This window comes from Hydractinia symbiolongicarpus, chromosome 7 (genome assembly GCF_029227915.1).
Source record: "Hydractinia symbiolongicarpus strain clone_291-10 chromosome 7, HSymV2.1, whole genome shotgun sequence".
Taxonomy (NCBI): domain Eukaryota; kingdom Metazoa; phylum Cnidaria; class Hydrozoa; order Anthoathecata; family Hydractiniidae; genus Hydractinia; species Hydractinia symbiolongicarpus.
The window spans coordinates 9,080,308-9,098,792 of record NC_079881.1 but is presented as its reverse complement, the minus strand read 5'-3'; the positions used below and the strand labels follow the sequence as shown (position 1 = coordinate 9,098,792).

The 18,485-nt window shown below is 32.9% G+C and overlaps 1 protein-coding gene across 1 annotated transcript; it reads left to right on the top strand.

Annotated features, from left to right (window-relative positions):
* Positions 1-5,580: 5,580 nt before the first annotated feature.
* Positions 5,581-18,240, top strand: LOC130648412 (calponin homology domain-containing protein DDB_G0272472-like). The gene is made up of 13 exons (XM_057454462.1): positions 5,581-6,135; positions 6,953-6,995; positions 8,439-9,313; positions 10,847-11,080; positions 12,346-12,465; positions 12,774-12,875; positions 13,852-13,949; positions 14,404-14,462; positions 15,392-15,476; positions 15,853-15,958; positions 16,112-16,226; positions 16,974-17,128; positions 17,377-18,240. Exons 1-13 carry the CDS (start codon positions 5,791-5,793, stop codon positions 17,653-17,655), a joined length of 2,616 nt encoding a protein of 871 aa, XP_057310445.1. The 5' UTR covers positions 5,581-5,790; the 3' UTR covers positions 17,656-18,240.
* Positions 18,241-18,485: the final 245 nt, after the last annotated feature.

The following is an 18,485-nucleotide window of genomic DNA, read 5'->3' as shown; positions in this document are numbered from 1 at the left end:
TCACAGTAAAGGTTCCTCTAATTTCAGAGTTAAAAATTTATTGATAAAAATACATTCGCAAAATTGTACTTTCCCGAAGACAATCTCTTCAAACGAAGAACTCTATGTGTTTATGTTGCGCAGTGCATATATAAGTTATACTCTTAAAGGCCTCTTGTAAACTTCGGAAAATATCAGAATACAAAATTAGATTGTATAATGTTTTGCCGCTAAGTAATTTGTAAATATAAGTTTGGAATAATTTCCTACAGCGGCCTCGTCCCCAGGAGGGCTCTTCTACGCCTATGTTTTTTTAAGGAGACGACTATTTCGTGTAGGCGTAATCCTGAGGACGAGTTTGTTCCTCCAAAATTTCTTCCATTAAGGTATTATTTTTATTACATGCTAAAAACATTTTTTCATCACCATGACAGAAAACAAATCACTACATTTATACTGTAATTTTTTGAAAAAAAACTTATCCCTGTAATCACATCATACTATAAAATACCATTAGAAAAGAGCCATGGTACAGAAGATGCTTTTCTTAACTTGTTTTTTTTAGCAATATCTTTAACAACAACACACACGAGGCTTCATACCTTCGAAAAACGAGGCTTGCATATAACAGGAGTTAAAAATAGCAACTATTCTGAAACTGTCTTAAAAGTCAAGTATCTTTCCACACAATATCCAACCGGATTAATTATTAAGACTTATTTTCTTTAAATCGATTCTCACTACCGTTTAACCAACCAAGCAGACACAATTTTTTTTTTAAAAAAGTGACCATGTATTTGCTAGGTGACTTATTTTTTGCCGACCAACAATTTTTGCTATTTTTGTTTCTTTTACTCATTTTAGTTTTGTATACAATAGAAAAACAGGTGGTTCCAGAATCAAAGTGAAAAATGCTCATTTCAACATTCGACAACGCAAAACGCTGCGTCATTTAGCGGCTACCAGATATGGTGAAAACGAGCCGCGACGCATAATTTGTTGTCAGTGTGAATTTAGCATAACGCTAGAAGAGAGCACAGCAGAGGAGAAAGAGAGTCAAGGGTGAAAAGAACGAAAACGAAGTTGAAGACCACAGCAGAGAAAATGTTCAAATGAAAGCAAAAGAAAGAATATTGAAATTGACTGATTTATATAGTTTTCATTGTCCTCTTGTGAAAGGATTAAATATTCAAACTTTTTGGTCATTTTAGATACCGTCATGCTTCGAATAAACGCCCCCTTCTATTAAACGCCCCCTCGAATAGACGCCCCTCCTTTTCAGTCATTTTTTAAATAAACGCCCCCTCGAATAGACGCCCCTCCCTCATAAGGGGAGTTTATGCGAGGCGATAGTAAAAGTAAACTTACTTACTTACTTTTTTCCTAAATCTTAGGTTTAGTGTTGGAAATTTACCTTTTCGCTTTTGAAGTTCATTCTCTAAAACATGTGAATATCTTTTATTTACTGTTGTGAAGATATAATTATAGGTATCCTTAGAAACTGTAAAAGAGACAAAGTGTAAAAAATTTAATAAATGCCCCCTCTTTTAAACGCCCCCCTCGAATAGAAGCCCCCACAAAAATGTCAAAAAAATTAATAAACGCCCCGGGCGTTTATTCGAAGCATTACGGTATGGAAATTAGTCGGCAAGAAGTACCCAGATTGTCAAAAGTTAGGACTTTTTTACCAATAAGGTAGTAAATACGGTCTTATAAGAGCCAGTAGAATCTAGCCTGAGTTTGTCTTATTTTTAATTCTGTTTTGCCGTGATTTTTTTCTTTACACTAACAGTAAGAACACGGCTTCAAAATTTGCAGTTATTGGAATTGTGTTCCAGTGTCTCCAATAGCAATATGAATATTATTTCGCGGCATTGAATTTTTTTTTCAAGTGAAAACAATTATCCGAAGTTTGGGAGAGGATTGTAAGATATCTCATAACATATCATATCTCATAGTTTTTAAGGTAAGCAACAACACCGGCCACAACCCTCAACCATCGCAGTTTTTCAAAGAACATGATGTTTCTGGCCCGCAAGTCCTTTTTAGCGTAAGCTTGACCCGCTCCAGGTGTAGCATTTCAAAATAGAATATGGAGGCGAGAAAGAAGCTGTTGTTACATTTTACAAAAGTTTTTACCAATTTGTTATCAGTCCAAAGCGTGACATTCTTTTATCATTCAATTATATTTCTCTACCCTAAGTCATTCTTGCAAAATTAATAAATGCGTGAGCTCCCCTCCACGCGTCTAGGGATTTAAATTGAAAGATCACACTGATAGTATTTAGATATATATAGCTAAGCATTAAAAAATATATCTGTGGAAAAAAATCGTTTGAAAAAGGCAGGTCTAGAAGGCATTTTCTATGGTAGTTTTCTGGCTTGGTTTTCACTTTCAGTACAGAAGTTCCTTGGTTCGAGATGGAGCTAAATGAATATTTAGCTCATGTTAATTGTGGTGACTTCAGTATACCTTCTAGCTGTCCCGTATAATGATACATACCACTCTGGCTCTGACCTAGTATTGTACCTCAAATAAGGTTAAGAATAAGGCACTTCTGATTCAGTTAATAAGTAGCCATGTTGGATTATATCTGCTTAGAGCATTGTCTCAGTTGCCCCAGGTCAGGTCCGATTTCCATCAACTCCCAGGGTGTGCTGGCGGTTCAATAGAGGCATGTCATGTTCCAATACATGTCCCTTTCCACACAAGTGCCCCCATTGCTCTAAAAACCACCCAGGGCACCGTTGCTCATTTAGGCCCTCTCAACCAAGTACCAAATAATTTTTTTCCAATTTAGTCCTTTGTTTTCACTCCTGTGAATGTCTTATTATTGGGCAAATTATTAGTTTCACATCCCAATCGGGTCTTAGTCAACTTTATCCTTTCTGGCTTTAGCCATGGGTTTAAACTTGGGTACCAACATGGACAACTTTTCCCATCAACTTCCAACAACAAATCCTCTATGGAACATGCAAGCAAAGTCGATGAGGCTATTTTAAAAGAGTTGAATAGAGGGCATACAGTTGGCCCTTTTGATTGCCTTCCTCTTCCTAGTTTTCATTGCTCCTCATTGGGTGCAGCGCCTAAAAAAGATGGTTCCATCCAGGTAATTTTCTCATCACCACAAGGATTCTCGGTTAACAATTGCATTTCTAAGGACTCTTATTCAGTTACATATTCATCATTTGACGATGCCATTGATATGGTACGTAAACTTGGCCGAGACTGCTTTCTAGCCAAACTGGATATCAAACTTCCGGTTATGCCCAGTTCACACGGATGACTGGTACCTCCTTGGTTACAAATGGCAGGGAAGATATTTTTTTGATGTTGTTCTTCCCTTCGGTGGATGGTCGTCACCGTTTACTTTTAATCACTTTGCGGACCTACTTCACTGGATTCTTCAGTACCTTGCTGCCATTCGGCAGCTACTTCATTATCTAGATGACTTTATTACAGGTAATTCTTCAAAAGCCGCCTGCCAAAATATCATCAATTTAATTCAGCAGGTCTTTAACTGCCTGGGAGTTCCTTTAGCCCCGGAAAAAATTATTGGTCCATCCCGCGTCCTGACCTATTTAGGCATTGAAATTGATACCACTGAATTCGTTATGCAATTACCTCAGGACAAATTTGATGCTATTTTGTCCTTGCTAAGAGTGTGGAAAGGAAAGAAAAAATGCACAAAAAAGGAGCTACTATCACTCATAGGATTGTTGTCTTTTGCATGGAAAGTTGTCAAATGTGGTCGCATTTTTTTGCGCAGGTTAATTGACCTTTCTACTACTGTAAGTAGCCTTTACCATCACATCTCCGTTACATCGGAATCCCGCAAGGACCTTGAGTGGTGGCTGAATTTTTTACCCAGTTGGAACAGGATGGCGGTCATCCAAACATCATTCCTCACATCAGAAAGTTAAAACATGTTTACGGATGCTTCCATGAGTGGTTTAGGCGGTTTTTACAATGGGAAATGGTTTTCCATCCCTTTTTACAACACCAACAATTACAGCATTACCCTTCTTGAATGGCTTGCGGTTGTTATAGCGGTACATTCATGGGGTGAAAAGTGGTCTGATACCCAGGTTATCATTTTTTCAGACAACGAGGCCATTGTCCGCATATGGAGTACTGGTTCCTGCAAATGTGAGCACATCATGAAACTTGTTCGCTTGTTGTTTTATTTTACAGCAAATCACAACATAAATTTGCTGATGCGCCACATTTGGGGCACTTCTAATATTTATGCAGACCTACTTTCGCGTTTACAGGTTGAAAAGTTCAAAGAGCAATGCCCATACGCGGAAGAGCTTCCTACTCCTATCCCCTCGTCAATCTCCGAATGCTTAGTGTGACAATGAATTACCTCTTCGATGCTGCTTTATCGCCAAACACATCAGAGTGATCTTTGTTATTTATTGTATTATAATTGCTAGACTAGGTCCTGTGGTTACGTACACAATTCAACATATAAGCCGGTACTCTTAATGACTGACTTTTTCCTCCAATACCTACACTAATTTGGGAAAATTTAGGAATGTCGGGCTTCCTACGTCAGCCATATAACATTTGGACAGATGCGTGTGTGAGGCTTGTGTATCTTATTATTACTTGCTATTATTATCACTTATTATCATTACGGTGAGGCACACCCTTTTATGAATCCTGATATTATTATTATGTGGTAACACACGCTGGGCCAATACTGGACCAGCTTGCGCATTCCACCTTTAGCTCATGATTATTGATAACACATGTTTATTGGGTGCAGAAGACACCATATGTGATTATCGGTTTATAGTGAAGTGCAGTGTACCTTCATGATTGAAGTGGAAGAGAAACAATATCCTTCATGCATAAGAATAAATTATTAAATAAGTATATAATTAATAAACTAAATAATTAATCATTAAAACAAGTGATAGGTAAATGTATAATTAGTTGTGAAATGTACCTCATGAATAGAGGATATAAGTATGGAATTCATGCATGAAGAGATCTGGGTCATGCCTTGGAAACCATTCACAATATTATGATCCATGAGGACATAAACTTGTGAGGGGCAACCGAAATGTGCATACTCTTAGGAAATTACCTTTTTTGCCTTGGGCAAGCATTTTGGTGTGATTGCCTTGTTTAGCAGCATGCGTTATCTGTCCTGCCTTACTTAATTATTTTCTTACCGGGCATCCCGATCCATTCCCCAAATTTACAAATTGCGTTCCATGCGTATGATGTTGTATACCAAAAATGTGCCATAATACAATATTCTTGATTAATAAGTGTGTTTTTACTGAGTAACCAAGACAATCCTTCCTGCTTTGTTCAGGATGATAAACAGGATTAATCTTAGTGGTTGTCTTGTTAAGTGATTGCTATGCTGGTACATCTTTCGACCTTTCGTAGCTTAAAAATTTGACCTAGGTATTTTTAATAATGCAAATGGATTTCCACTAGTTTTCTACTATTTCCTGGTTTTACTGTTGCTTCTGATGTATAGCCAGCTATACCTAGCAGGCTACCTGTGTAACAGAGTAAAAATAACAAAAAAACCCTCGATTTTTAAAGCACTGCAGTTGAACAAATTAACCTTACAAGGCTATCTGGATCAGAGGTATATATATATTTTATGTATACACGTTTCTTACACAGAAATAATTTTCTCGCATGATTTATATGTTGGCACTTGTAGTTGTCAACGCAAATGCTGATGTGTTAACAAAACAAGTAGGAAAACATATATCACGTTGCCATTTTTTTTGTTGCTAAAACATTTTTACCTTACTTCTGCGTTTAGATGCTTAACAATGACTCATAAACCGGTGACAAAAACATTGTCAGTAGCTGCGGAGGAATTTGTTCCTAGTTATAAAATACCCCTCTCAAGTACCTTATCAGCAGATGTACCAGAATTTGTACCCTTGTGGAAGTCCTCTGCTGAATTAAAAAACAGGGGAAGGTTTGCACAAAACAAGAAGAAGAAGAATATATCAGCTCAACCAAGTGGTGAATCAGATGGGATTGTGAAACCTAGCCCAATCAACACAACATTGTCACATCCTGTAAAATCATCTGGTGTTGATTCACAAAAAGTAAAAAAGCAATTAATACATAGTTTCTCTAAAGAATCTGATCAAGCTTGGACTAAGAAGGTAGGATGTAAAATATGCTCCTATTTTCAAGAAGTTTTGTTATATATATGTATTCTTTATTTCAAGCTACAAATATGTATTTGTAGCTTGAAATAAAGAAGCAGGATGAGGTGGATATTATGTGAATATTTTGCAAAAAATTAAGTTTTTATTTCTTTATTCTAAACGCAAATAACCTAAAAAGGGAGCCCCTCTCAAAACCTCTCAAATAACCGATAGACTATCCTCCTAAAATTGCTTAATGCTGGTGTCCATTATTTTTGAGTGTTATGGGTTTTTTTGCATAAGGATATTTAAATAATAGCTCAATTCAAAAACAAAAAGCTTCTTTGACATTGAAATAAGGAAAGGCTTGATATAAGTAACTTCATATCCTCCTAAAATTTTATCAAAATCTCCCAAAATATGACATCACTTTTCTTCAGAGAGACCATGACATCATCTTTTGATAACTTTATATTGTTTTTACTATTTACATAAAGATTGCGATTGAATCTAAAATTGTCTTTTTTTCCCCGTGTGAATAATTTTTACATTTTTAGTGTTTTCTCCTAAATTCTACTAAAATGTCCTTAAATTTTGAAGTTTTTAATCTGCAGCCACCCTGCTTATCTTTTGTTGTATTGGCCTTATTGGGCTTGATTTCTTCAGTTGTTGACTGCAAACTCAACTTCTGCAACATGAAAGTGAAAATTAACATTTTTTTAACAAGAGAGTTTTACTGAAGCAAAACGTGGCAATATTTCTGGCAAAATCCTAAACAGGGTGGTAGACAATGAACAAACTTTTAAATGTTTGAACTAAAATATTTTTTTAGGCTTTCAACACCAGTAGCAATAACCAGAGTATTAGGAATCAAAGTATGTACCTATAAAGTTAATGTATTTTTTTGAAAGTCATTATCTGAATGAGGCAGACAGAATCGTCCCGATGCTGCCTGCCTCATTCAGATTCTTTTTTTGTTTTATTTAGTCAATAGATTATAACTTGGCAAATATATTTGCACTTTTAAATTCCAATATATAATATATATATATATATATATATATATATATATATATATATATATATATATATATATATATATATATATATATATATATATATATATATATATATATATATATATATATATATATATATATATATATATATATATATATATATATATATATATATATATATATATATATATATATATATATATATATATATATATATATATATATATATATATATATATATATATATATATATATATATATATATATATATATATATATATATATATATATATATATATATATATATATATATATATATATATATATATATATATATATATATATATATATATATATATATATATATATATATATATATATATATATATATATATATATATATATATATATATATATATATATATATATATATATATATATATATATATATATATATATATATATATATATATATATATATATATATATATATATATATATATATATATATATATATATATATATATATATATATATATATATATATATACCATAAGAAGATTAATTAATTCTGGATAGATCTATAGTTATTTTTGTCTTTCAATGGAAAAGTACTTTATGTTTTGCAGGATTTATTATTGTGAATCTGGTATCGCACAAATCCCAGTTTTCAGGAATAACTTTTAAAAAGAATAAAGTAATCAATTTTTTTGTGATTATTTTTTTTGCAAAATGGATCTCAAAATTTTTTTTGAAAGACTTACACTTTGTAAATAATGGTCAGTTTTGAAGAATAAGTCCTGCAAAAATGAATCCTGAAGGTTTGATCGAGCATTATTTCATCCTATAAGGTATTAGGCTTAATATTGTCTCAACAACTTCTTTATTACCATATATTCTTGATTTGACAAACCTTTTGATTTGTACTGCCTCCCCTTGCAAGATAATGTTGTATCCTCTGTTATAAGTACCCCAGGAGAGTATTTAAAGGCAAGAAAACCTACTCAACCAGAAAACCAGCTCAATTCTGTTAAAAAAGCAGGTAGATGCGTAAATTATTTTTGTACTCCTCCCCTTTTAGTGAGTAATAAATACTTTTTGTTATTGTTTTTTTCTTTACATTCACTTAATGTTTTCAGTATAATATATTTTTGTTGGTTTTTCATTATGTATAAGTAAGTGTTCTCATTTAATCAAAAGACCTTGCAGATTAAGCCTTTCTTTTAAATTTTATTTCTTCGCTCAGCTGTAAGAATACCTTGTTAGTAAGCTAATTAATAATGTTTTTTTTGTTGCCAGCTCACAAGAAGAAGTCCGAGACTGTCAAAGATAGCAATGTTGATAGTAAGAAGCCAACGCTATCTTGGAGTGCAATTGTGCAACAGCCTGTCATAGGAAGTAATAAAACTCAAAATGTCAGAGGGGTAAATCGTAATCAATGCATGGAAGAGGCAAAAACAAAAATAAATCAAGTCAAAGCAAAATCTACCCATGATTTAGATGAAAAACAAAGTATTGAAAAAGGGAAAAAACAACCTAAAGTGGATTGGTTCAGTGTTAGTGAAAAAAAACAATCCGAGATTAAACAAATTCCCTTGTCATTCAAGAAAGGTATATCTATGGGTAATAAAGAAATCAGTGGGAAGTCTCAAAAAGAAGATTCTGTTTTATTAAAAAGTTTAAGTACTGAAAATTCTAGCGTAGCTGCTGTCAGAAATAATCACAGGGTTAAAACAAAGGAATCAGCAAAAGATGGGGAAAACAAAAAAGAACTGGAAAGTAATATAGAGAAGAAATACGAAAAGAAAAAACTCACTCGTACATTTAAATCATTTTCTACTAGTTCAATTGAAACAGAGAATGAGAAAAAATCAACAAAGGATCTTTTTTATCTGAATCGTTTTAAAAACACTCAAGGAGACTTTCTAACCAAGGAGTTTTTAAATTCATACAAACAAGCTATCCAACAGGATAAAGAACCATATAAAATTATAAAAATTAAAAACAGAGTCCAAAAACATGATGATGCTGATAATGTGGACAATGATGTTTTTGAATCCCCACCAAAGCAAGATATTGATGACTCTGCATTTCCAACATTGATCGGAGGTAGAGTTTCCACGCCCATGTCAAAAATGTCGTACAGTAATGCATTGAAAAAAGCTGCTACACAGGTAGGCTTATTTTAGTTGCTGTCATAAAACATCTATAAAAACAGTGGTTTATTACTTTGTCTTTTGAACAATGAAATCTCATAGAATCTTTGCTTGCTAACTTTTGCCTTTAGTTATATAAAGCAACCTCTACTTCTGGACCCAGCTTTGTCAAGGGAGAGTGTGTTTTTTACTTTGAAGTAGCTGAAATAGTATGTCTCATTTTATGAACTTATGCATTAGATGGACATCAATAGTCTTGTCATTATAGGGTGCAAGAAAGCACTGGAACACCTCCATATACATACCTGAAACAGAATTGGGTGTGCCGTTTTTTAAGAATCACAAATGTAAAAGTCAATATCACTACAAGTTTGTACTTCCCACAATTTCCAGAGAAAATACACTAACTATTAATTAAGAGTTGAAAATACAAAAATATTGATGGCCCTGTAGATTAGTATTTATAGCTCTCGTACTCTGTCCGGGAGACCGAGCTTCAATTCCTCTTGACGGCGATTTAACATGGGCGAGTGAATGTTACCATAGCCCTGGGTTAACCCAAGCCATGTGAGGGAAATTGGGGAGATGGCTGAGTGTGGGCTGTTGGATGTTGCCGGGAGTTGTCTAGCCCTAATTGGGTCTGCATAGCTCAAAATGAGCATTAAGTACTCTAGGACTCTCCATCTAAGCCATGGCCCCTCCTGGAAATAATAGACAGGGTATATTCCTCTATATTTGTGAGGCTAGCCATGTAAAATATGCACATCTATCTATCTGTACACACTTGGATACAGTGGAAACAATTTTGGGCATGTGGTGTGCTGCATGCCTACACCTTTTCTTTGTTGACAAAACTGATCAATAATTAAATAAGATTAGTAGAGTAATGCAATGTCTAATTAAGATTAGACATTGCATTACTCTTATAACTAAGAGATACAATAATTTCGGAACAGGGGCTAAAATTAAAAAGTTTTACAAACCTTAGCCAACCTACTTGTTTCAGAACTGGCGAGTTGATGACATCATTAAAAAAATATTTTATATTTTCTCAATGCTTGAATAACTTTTGGAAATCGTTTCGGTTTATTGCTGATGTCATCAAAATATTTCATGACCATAGCTTTTTAACAAAATAAAATGAAAAAATGTTTTAACACTGTCAATCAGATGCAAAAATAAAAATATAGATATTTTTTCGCTTGAAACTTGTTTCTCTGTTTAGAAACCATACATTTATTGTACAAATTGTGCAAAATATATTTTACATAGAGGACAATTGTAATTAAAAAAAGGGATGATGATGTTATCCAATCAAAATGATGTTATTATGTATTTCCAAACACGAAAACAGACTGGAACAGTAAAAATATTGGCATAGAAGAAACTGTTTCAAAGGATATTTAAAAAAATTTTGGTTGGCCATGATAAAAAGTGACAATACACTAAATATTTTTGACTGTCCCGAAGCTAACTTAAACTAATTTAAACTTAATAATACCAGATCTTGCTAAGTGGATCTTGTAAAAATAAGTATTGTTTTGTCTTTAGTCAAACTCCCAGAAGTTTAATTCCAAGCAGCTGTCTGAGGAAGAGATTAGAGCTATCCGCAAAAAACGAAAGACTGAAAAACGGAAAGAAAAAGTTAAGCTGAAGAAAGAGCAAAAACGAAAAGAGCGCGAAGAGTTGAAATTGACTTCTCCATCTCAGGGGTCATCAGAAAAAAAGTCCGAGCAAGAAATAAAACTTGACATTAGTGACATGTTTGATCAATTACTGTTGAGTGTGAGTGCTTTTCAATTTTTGACCTGCTTAATTATTCTGGTTAATAGGGTTTGCCATATTCTGATGTGAAATTCTTTTCCAAAGGTTAGTAATTTTAGTAAACTTTATTCGGTCTTTGAGTCAACATAGTAAATGCCTAAGATTTTATAAGTGGGTAAAATTAGTAATTTAAAAGTCAATTATTAATAACTTTTAACTTGGGAATGGAAGAAATAACCAACGTCATTTCCCACACGGGTAACAAGAGACCATCTTGAACCAAAATTGGGCGGTTTACCAAGGCTTCGCTAACACAACCGTTTTGAGATTGATAATGTTGATGATGTAACAAAAACTTTAAATCACAATATCTTGTTAACCATTTTTAAAAAGATTTAAGCAATAGAGATGGCTTAACACATGTCTTAAACATTTTTGATAAGACGGTTGAAACATATTGTAACATATTATGATATTAATGGGTCATTAGTGACATATACATTTTGAAGTTGACTAGCCCATGAAAAAATCCACTTGAAGCTTGTCTGATTTTTACAATCTGATCTAAACATTGCTGCCTGCCTTTTGGAGCAAGATTGTGAAAACTTTGTTTAAGTGTATAAATATACTGTGTTTACTCCAATTATCCACATCGCAGGATTAGTGCGCCAACCTTTAAAATAAAGTTGGGTTAACTAGAGAAATGGTAGTATTAGAGAGGCTAGATTATACTTTCAGAGCATCAAAATTGGGTTAAAACTATTTTCAATTAAAAAAATTTAGAATTTTTTTTAAAAACTCATAGAAATATGATCGTAAAAAGCAATCAAAAATAAATATAAGGGGAAATCTTGAGAAAAGTAACTTGCACTACTTTTAGATGAAACTTTCACTTGTATGCATTTAAAATTGTAATTGTTGTAAAACGCTTACTTAAATTGCTGTGCGACAGAAATATATTATGTAGATATGATACAGACCTTATTGATTTTTTTCAACCCGTACCAAAAAGCGGATTTACTAGAGGGACAGGAATAGTAGAGATGTGGAAATAATAGAGAAAATACAGTACTTCAGTTTTAGGTCCTAAGGTGGAGCTTAGGCTTCATCTGCTCTATGGCTTATTTAGGTCATTTTCAACTTACTGTTATCATATGGCCTGGATTATTTTTTGAATTAGTGAGATAGATCATGAATTTGCTTCCCTTTAAAATTACATTATACTGAAGTTGAAGAACATTCCTATACAATTTTAAGGCCTTATTGTTACATGCTTGTTGTTTTAGCCTAACAAATCTAAAAAAGCAAAGAATCAAAAACAGAAAAGAACTATTATTTCTACTGGTGTTATATCTGTTGTGAGCGGGCTGGCAAAGAAAAACACACCTGATGGAAGAAGAAAAAAGGTAGAATTTTTTCTTTTATGCATCTCATGTATTTTTGCTTGAAATGCTTTGAAAAATCACAAAAGCTAAATGGGTTTGAGCATTAAATTTGATAGTATTGCGGAAATAGAGTCAGTAGATGCGGTTTTATTTTTTGCGGTTTCTTTTGTGCCAAAGCCTGTCTTTGTGGTAGCTAACTCATTGGTATTTTTACTTTCTATGGCTCATTTATCCATATATATTTTTATTTTCACCTGTTAACTGACCATTTCCCTTCTTTCAAAATTTGTAATGTTTTTTTATGTATGCAAGTATTGTCGTCTATTTAGACTGCTAGTGTACCTACAATTTTGGATGGTTCAACATTGATACGAAAACGTGGCAAAGAAAGAGAAACACCGAAGAGAAAGAAACCTACGCTTTTAAAGAAGGTGTGTTTTCATTTGTTTTGAAATGAATGCAAGCGTGCTGTAGTTGTTCTGCATTTCCACAAACATGTTGTATCACGATAAAACTTTTAATAAACGCTGAAAACGTTAATTTTCTGTTCCAGTATTTAAGCGGCCGTTTGTTTGTTTGTTTGTTTGTTTGTTTGTTTGTTTGAGGAGTTTTAAGTACTGTGATCGTGAATTAATTCCATTCAGTCAACCACTCACCCTACCCCCACATGTATGTGGAAACTAATTGCGACATTTTCTTCAATTCTTGAAACTTAACATAGCTTCCCAGTAAAGTTCTCAAGTTAGAAGAATATGAGCAATATAAAAGTAAATATTTGAAAAGAAATATACGTATGGTATTTATTACTTTTAATATCCATGTTCTTAAACATTGGCATTCTATCATCTTCGAACACAAACCACTAAGAATACTAAGAATTCTCTTTTTAAAATGCTTGTCATGCACAAAGGCAGTTCTCTCAAAAGACAAACTAAATGAACAAGAAATATACAACATTTTCTCTGTAAAGAAGGTCTGCCTACGTCTGAACGCCCAACCTCCCCTTGTCCTCTTTTGTCTTCCCTTCTGCTACCCCCTATATAGGTATTACTTTACTTGTTTTCATTTTTTTTAAAATCACTTTTTGTGGGCAGGCCAATGTGGGCTAGAAGAAGCGGGATTTTTTTAAAAAAGTCAGAAGGCGAACGTGGTATAATCATTTCGAATTAGGAGTACTGGAAATACTCAATACTTATTGTTTGTGATAAAATGTTGCCGTAATTACTACTTTGACACATATTCATTGATTGAAAACATGGTAATGGCAATGTTCAGTTGTTTAGCGGACCTTTACCATACTTCTTTAACTCCATGAATATCAAAACTACAAAATTCTAAATTTGATAATTTATTATCTTTTACGGCTCCTACGGTTTATGCCAGTTTTATGCAAGATATTTTGTTTAGATAATAAAAGCAGAAAGAGAAAGAAAAAAAAGATTGAATGAAAAAAATAATGTCACAAATGAGGAAAAGCATAGCGATGAAAAAGTAGCAACCGACGCGTGAGTTTTGGATTTTATTTTTATAAAAAAAAAACACGCTTTTTATTTTACAAGAACAAATTAAGAACACCGATCTGTCTCAGGTTTTGTCAACAATAAGAATAAAATGAGAACGGATGAGGCTTAAACATTTGTTTAAAACTAAGAACATTCTCTCTCTCAATAAAGTAATCCTTCATTGGAATTTTCTTACAACTTCTTTTCAAGCTACCAATATTTGTTTTCGCTTGCGATTATTTGTTTTCTCATAAACATTATCTGCGAAATAATATTCATAATTGAGATCAAAGAATAAATATCTAGTTGTCAAGAACACAGTAAGGAAAAAGCAGGGTACAAAAGGCTCAAAAATAAGTCGAGATTACTACATTTTTGTTCAAAATGGCGTGAGATATTGTAGTATAAACCCATGCCACAAGATTTTTATGTTTATTTTATGTTAATCTTTTTGTAGTGTGCCGTTTGAAGAACAACCAACAGTAGATGATAAAACTGAAAACCAGAAGTGCAATGGTATGTTTGTTTTTGTGTTTTGTTGCTTATAATAAAAGTAAAAAATATCGTAAGGATTTTTTCGGAAGGTAGAGTTAAAACATCGAATCAGACATTGGTGTTATGAATATATTCTTGCAACAAAACTTTGAGCTGTACACATACTACCGAACAAGAGACGAGCGACGAAAAAAAAAACAGGTCTGTGACATCGACACTAAAAAATTGACGTGTCACGGTATGTTGACACAACGTGGTGATCTCAAATTTTTTTGAAACTTTTTTTTTATTAGAACCCCAAGTTTTGAAAAATAAAAAAAAACTGTGGCATTATTATTAAACCTGAAACCTTAAAAAATTATACTCTTTTGAAACGGTGATTTTCTTTATGCTGATATAGCCTGTGTATCTAATCCACCTCATTCGTAATAATTATCGCGCAGTAAATAAGTAAGTAAGCGCAGTAAATAACTGTAGTACAGGCTATTTTATAGGATATTCTTCATAAGAATACAGGCTAAGATTTAGATTAAGAACAATAGCTTCATTGTTTGAGAAAATAGAGAAATAGGAATAATGACCAGCCTGATAAAAACTTTGGCACTCTTATAAAAAATATTTTTTGTATATTTGTAGGTATTAATTTACGAGCAAAATATTTTGCGCGTAATTTCTGTACTAAATTTCGCGCACTTACAAGTTCTTGTGCGAATGCGCCAAAATAAGTAAGCACGAATTTTTAATACAAATACGTCATATGTAGATGGTTAACAACTCCTCATAACTTGTAAAAGTCAATAAAAACTTGTCTCATATTTTGTTTCCTTTTCCATCGCTCCTTTAGGTGTTTAGACAGTAGTTCTAGAATTATTATGAACGTGGCCTTTGTTAAGTTTTGATAAAAAAAAATTCATGCATCAAATTTGAGGTGAATGTTTTTTTTGTTTTAGACAGCCATGAAGAAAAACGCATTCCAACATTGAACAACCTGCCAGAACATATTTCGAAAAAATTGCATTCAAGAAAATTTCGAGAGTATGTTTAGTTTTAACATAATGTTGTATGATACACTATCCTTTGAACTGGTAATGCGGTAAGGCTTCATATACTAGAGCCTGCAAATCGATTCTTGAAGAGAGGCGTTGAGAGGCATAACTTCAAAATAAGCCCCACTCCGTCGATCGCTCTTGTCATTGTTTTAAAGAAAAATTTAGATTGCATATCACAAACTAATGAAGTTTAAGGTTGTTGCTTAACGATTGGTTGGATGGGTTAAAATTTCAGCCAATTAAAATTGGTGTTGTTTAGAAAAGTGTTGCTAATAACAAAAGCGTAACGTTTTATAGCTTGAGATATTTTTTGTCTTAGGTAGTGCGATCACATACTTACAAAGGATATGTTTTTATTTTAGGTACTGTAACCACGTACTTTCTAAAGAAATCAATAGAATCACTGGAAATTTATTAATGACGTTGCAAAAGTTTCAAGATCGTGTATATCATGAGACTCCACACAAAGTAAGTGCTTGGTCGAACTAAAATTTGCCGTGTTGAATTTTAGTAAAAAAATTATGGTGAATTTGACAGTGAATTTGTTACAATAGGATCTAGCGACTAAGTTTGTTTTGTTGTAATCATGTAAAATTAATCTAAGTTTTTCCTCTTTTTTAGTTTAAGCAAAAGCGAAGATTCGTGTTGGGTTTGCGCGAAGTCTTAAAACATTTAAAGTTGAAGAGACTAAAAGCTATTGTCATAGCGCCGAATTTGGAAAGAATCGCATCCGAAGGTATTACAGTACCAGAGATTGTGTGTTCATTTGTTTCTATGATGCGCCCTTTGGTGTTATAGGTCCTTCGATATGATTCTCCCTTCGATATGTTACGCCCTTTTTATTCTCGATACGCCCTTTTTATTCTCGATACGCCCTTTTGTTTATTAAACAAGTCCAAAAAGTTTGTAGTATGTGGCGAATAATTGTTAGTGTTTTTTTGACCCAAAGTTTTACTATTGATACGCCTAGAAAGTAATTTAAAGGTGCGAATTCTTACAACTTACCTTCCTTTTTTAAAGTAAACATATCTAAGTATATAAAATATAAAATGCAAAATCAAAAAAAATGGTGAGAGAAAAAGAACATTTTTACAAAGGATTTGAAATAATAAGCAGATTGAAGCCGCATTTACATCAATGTTTTTTTTATACGTAAGAGTTTATGTAATTGATTTTGTTGGCCAAATTTCTGTAATGTTTCAGCAAACCATAGGAGAATAAATAAACTCTCAGTCCACAAATCACACAGGTCTAAATGTGTGGTTATAAAAATTTGGGACATCGAGCCTCAACCTAAATTTCCAAGCACCTGGAAAAAAGAAGCTATATAGCTTATATTTTGTTTACTGACCTTTGGTATGATCCGTTCTTTGTATTCTCGATACGCCCTTTTGTTTGCCAAACATGTAATTTTTTTTCTTTGTGAGACTGGCCAATCATACTGCATTAACCAATTATAACTTAGACTAACCATTTTTTACAGGCGGATTAGATGACTATCTGACGTCAATTCTCTCTCTATGTAATGTTCATGGTATCCCACAGATCTTTGCAATGAACCGTCATACACTAGGGCGGACGGTGAAAAAAAAAGCGCCTGTTAGCGTGATTGGAATATTTAATTATGATGGTGCCCAAGTAAGTATTACGTGTCCATGTAGATATCTTTATGGTACCTTTATTCATCGTAATTTTTTATTTTTTCCCTCAACGTAGGTTTGTAGATCCTACTTTGTGGTTAATAAAAATATTTATGCAATAAAATCGGTAGTGTTTTAAAATTGGCCCAAATTTTCTTTCGACCGTAAGTGGCAAAATTTTAAGGATTTCACAAAACTTTAAGGTAATAATTAAAAATAGTTCTTGATTTCTACCGTATCTTTTAGGATATTTTTAAAGAGTTAATGGAGCATGTTCACACTGCTCAAGAGACATATAATAAGAAAGTTAATGAACTAATGGAGAGTGAGTTTGGCCAGATACCGAACATATCGTTGACAACTGAAAATGATTTGGAAGTTGAAGATATTGAAAATACGCAACCTCGTATTGAAACTGAGACTGAAAGAATAAAGAATCAAATATTAAGAAACTTTAGTGCCGACGAATTCAGGATAGTGACGAACCAACATTGGGCGAACAGTCCTGAGGGATACCAGCGGTAGCAGTGGTAGTGTTTTTATGTAGTAATTTTATATAGATTTCTGTTTAAAGAAAACTTGGTGTAGGGTCTTATATAGTATCTGTAAGTCTTATATCATGTCTATAATTCTTATATAGTATTGAGTCTTCTATAGGATCTATTATTCTTATATAGTATTGAGTCTTCTATAGGATCTATAATTCTTATATAGTATTAAGTCTTCTATAGTATCTGTAAATCTTTTATCGTGTCTATAATTCTTATATAATATTAAGTCTTATATAAGATCTACAAGTCTTATAATCGTGTCTATAATTCTTATATAGTATTGAGTCTTCTATAGTATCTATTCGTTGTGTTACGTATCCACCGATCTGTTGTTGTGTTATTACGTATTTGTTGAACCTTGGGAGGTAAAAATATCCTAGGTTGTACCGTCGTGCTCTTTCACGGATGACAGCTTGTTACAGATGGACTCGCACCTTATACATGTGTTATAAACAGAGTTTGGTGTAGCTTAATATTATTTTTCTTGTAGATATATTTTTTTTAATTAGATTTATTGTAATGAATAATTTAATAGAATATTGGTGGCATTTCATTTGAAGGTTTTTGAATTTTTTTTTCTAACACGTATTCTTAGTAACCCTGTTGCACGAGGGGCGAGAGAGAGAGGGGGCACCGAATTTCGCAAATATACGACAAAAATTAATACTTTGTAAAATGATTCCTATTGAAGAAATAAAGTTGCGTTGTGAGTTTCAAGTTCTATTTCGATTCATAAAACATTTACGGGGATGCTTCGAGCAACAGCCAATATCTTAGGTTATGGGAGGTATGGCTGTAGGTACC

What these genes read in the sequence shown, in the direction of transcription:
- LOC130648412 (XM_057454462.1), top strand. Translation starts at nt 5,791, where the DNA reads ATGACTCATAAACCGGTGACAAAAACATTGTCAGTAGCTGCGGAGGAA. An exon ending in ATCAAGCTTGGACTAAGAAG is followed by an intron (nt 6,136 to 6,952) that starts GTAGGATGTAAA and finishes ATATTTTTTTAG; the next exon opens with GCTTTCAACACCAGTAGCAA. An exon ending in GAAAAAGTAGCAACCGACGC is followed by an intron (nt 13,950 to 14,403) that starts GTGAGTTTTGGA and finishes ATCTTTTTGTAG; the next exon opens with TGTGCCGTTTGAAGAACAAC.